At 34.3% G+C, this 2,309-nt stretch overlaps 1 protein-coding gene across 1 annotated transcript; it reads right to left on the bottom strand.

Annotated features, from left to right (window-relative positions):
• Positions 1–551: 551 nt before the first annotated feature.
• LOC132066666 (cytochrome P450 71D7-like) lies at positions 552–2,058 on the bottom strand. The gene is made up of 4 exons (XM_059459921.1): positions 1,993–2,058; positions 1,505–1,747; positions 857–1,178; positions 552–760 (listed from the first exon to the last, which is right to left on the bottom strand). The coding sequence occupies exons 1-4, from the start codon at positions 2,056–2,058 to the stop codon at positions 552–554; spliced, it is 840 nt and encodes a 279-aa protein (XP_059315904.1).
• Between the last annotated feature and the right edge of the window lie 251 nt (positions 2,059–2,309).

Genomic DNA, 2,309 nt, shown 5'->3' with positions numbered 1-2,309 from the left:
GTAATTAACGGTAAATATTAAAGCCTTTACTTCTACAAAAAGTGAATGCATATAACTTAAACCCATCAAACATTGTTCCAGCATGAAAATAATTTATTTTTCTCGTGATCTCTACTCTTTCTATCTCAGCAATATGTTATAGTGGTCTATTAAAATTAGATTGCCATTTAGTTCATGATGGAATGATCCGAAAGGAATTTACTGGCTAATTTTTTTAATCAGTATTAAAGTCTATTTTTGTTAGTATTTGATATGATCTAAGCTGTTTAATTAGGACCTATGGTTGTAGACTATGAAAAAAGTCTATGAGAAAATAAAACCAAAGCTTACATAACATGCATTATAATTTTCGATAAATTGAGGTTCAAATTAATTTTTCCGACGGGTTGAACCAAAACCATGCAACAAATATGAATCTTATTCTTTGGGGATTATTAGGGTTTTCTTCAAAGATTGAGAAGGATACGCATACATCGCATAGATTGAGAAGGATACGGATAAATCGCATAGGCAATGTTGCTGACATTTCACCATTAATTTCAAGAAAAATATCAAAATTCCTCATCCTCTTTTCTATGATAAGTGGCAACTAAATATAGATCTTTCTGTTTCACTGCAGTTAAGCCCTGTCTTTCAGTCATATCCAATTCTTTTGGATTAATTCCATCGGGGAGTTCCCATTTAAAGTGGTAGAGTAACTGAGTCAGAAGAAGTGCAACATTAGCTAAACCAAATAAAATTTCTAGACAAACCCTTCTTCCTGCACCAAATGGAATAAACTCACAGTGATTTCAAATAAAGTCAATTGACGAATTCTCAAATCTTTCTGGCATAAAACTTTCATAATCATGCCAACTTGGGGAATCTCTACCAAGTGCCCATGCATTCACCAATACTCTTGTCTTAACAAGTATGGTGTATCCATCAATATTCGCCTGCTCCATACATTCCTTGGGTGCTAAAAGAGGACCTGGAGGATGCAACCTTAATGTCTCCTTAATCACTAACTTTAAGTATGTGAACTTTTCAAGTTCTTCTTTGTCATAATTTTTCTTTACCTTAAACACGTGTCTCACTTCACTTTGCGCCTTGGCCATGACATTTGGGTACTTTAGCATTTTTGAAAATGCCAAAGTAATAGTTGTAGATGAAGTTTCACTTCCACCAGCAAATATGTCCTGTATCAACAAATAAATAAATTATGTCAAGAGATTATTGCGTAAGATAAAACATTAAAAAAAAAATAGAAAATTGTGTTGTGAAATTTGTAAGGGGAAACCTTAGAAGGGGTCTATAGCTATAAACTCCTGACTTTTAGAATGCATTTGACATTAATTTCATTTACTACATGTATATACGTATTTGATTGATCAGTAACCTCTGAAGATCTTTTATGTTGGAGTAATTACTTGTGCAAAGGACTCATAAGCAATAGTTGACTTCTAGCCTGTCGATAGGAATCATTCAATCCCATCAAGAATTGATACAATATATGTCTATGAACATGAGTCAAGAACCCTTTAGATCTTTCACAATTACAAGGAGATGGAACCAAGGCATCATATTCACTCCACAAGTTCTTGAGTTTAGTGTAATAGGCTGAAACAAAAGCAGTACCTTGATGAAGAGTGGCAATTTCTCTGTGAAGATTGTAAGTTCTTGATCCATCCACCCTATCAAATCTTTCTTTTAGATCATCCCATAAATCGCAAGCAGTTGTACCAAATACAACTCCACTTTGATAAGACTGCGGTTGAATTCATAAGCAAGAAAGCCTTATGGCATTGTCCTATCCTTTAATACGAGATCTTCCGCAGATTTCCTTTTTACAAGAACCATCAACTAGTCCCATTTTATTTCTACCCATTAGAGCAAGTTTCATCGAATTACTCCATACACTGTAATTTTTAGTGTCCAAGAACTGAATGGTTATAATACTAATCCCACTAATATCAGCATGACTCAAATATAGAGGATGGTTATAGTCAATACCTTGACCTTGAGTAGAGCCAGCATTTGAAGTTCCAGCTCCCCTATTTGAATGAAGATTTCCTCCATTTTTTTATGATTGTTTTTAAGATTCTACCTCAGATCCTCTTGTGTGTGTTTTCTAGTGATTCCCATTCTTCAACTTTCAAGAATATTGCAAGAAACACGAGCTTTGATCTGAACTTTACAGAAAACAGTAATGAATCGATTGGGAAATCCCTTTGAATCGAACTCGAACCAGCTAGAAATTCTTCTTTGGTATGCTCTGGTACCATGTTAGTTAATGTGAAATGAGATGATGGAAAGAGGAAGAAGACATG

This window comes from Lycium ferocissimum, chromosome 1, assembly GCF_029784015.1.
Source record: "Lycium ferocissimum isolate CSIRO_LF1 chromosome 1, AGI_CSIRO_Lferr_CH_V1, whole genome shotgun sequence".
Lineage (NCBI taxonomy): Eukaryota > Viridiplantae > Streptophyta > Magnoliopsida > Solanales > Solanaceae > Lycium > Lycium ferocissimum.
Note: the sequence above shows the minus strand (reverse complement) of the source record. Positions and strands in the feature narration are given on the sequence as shown.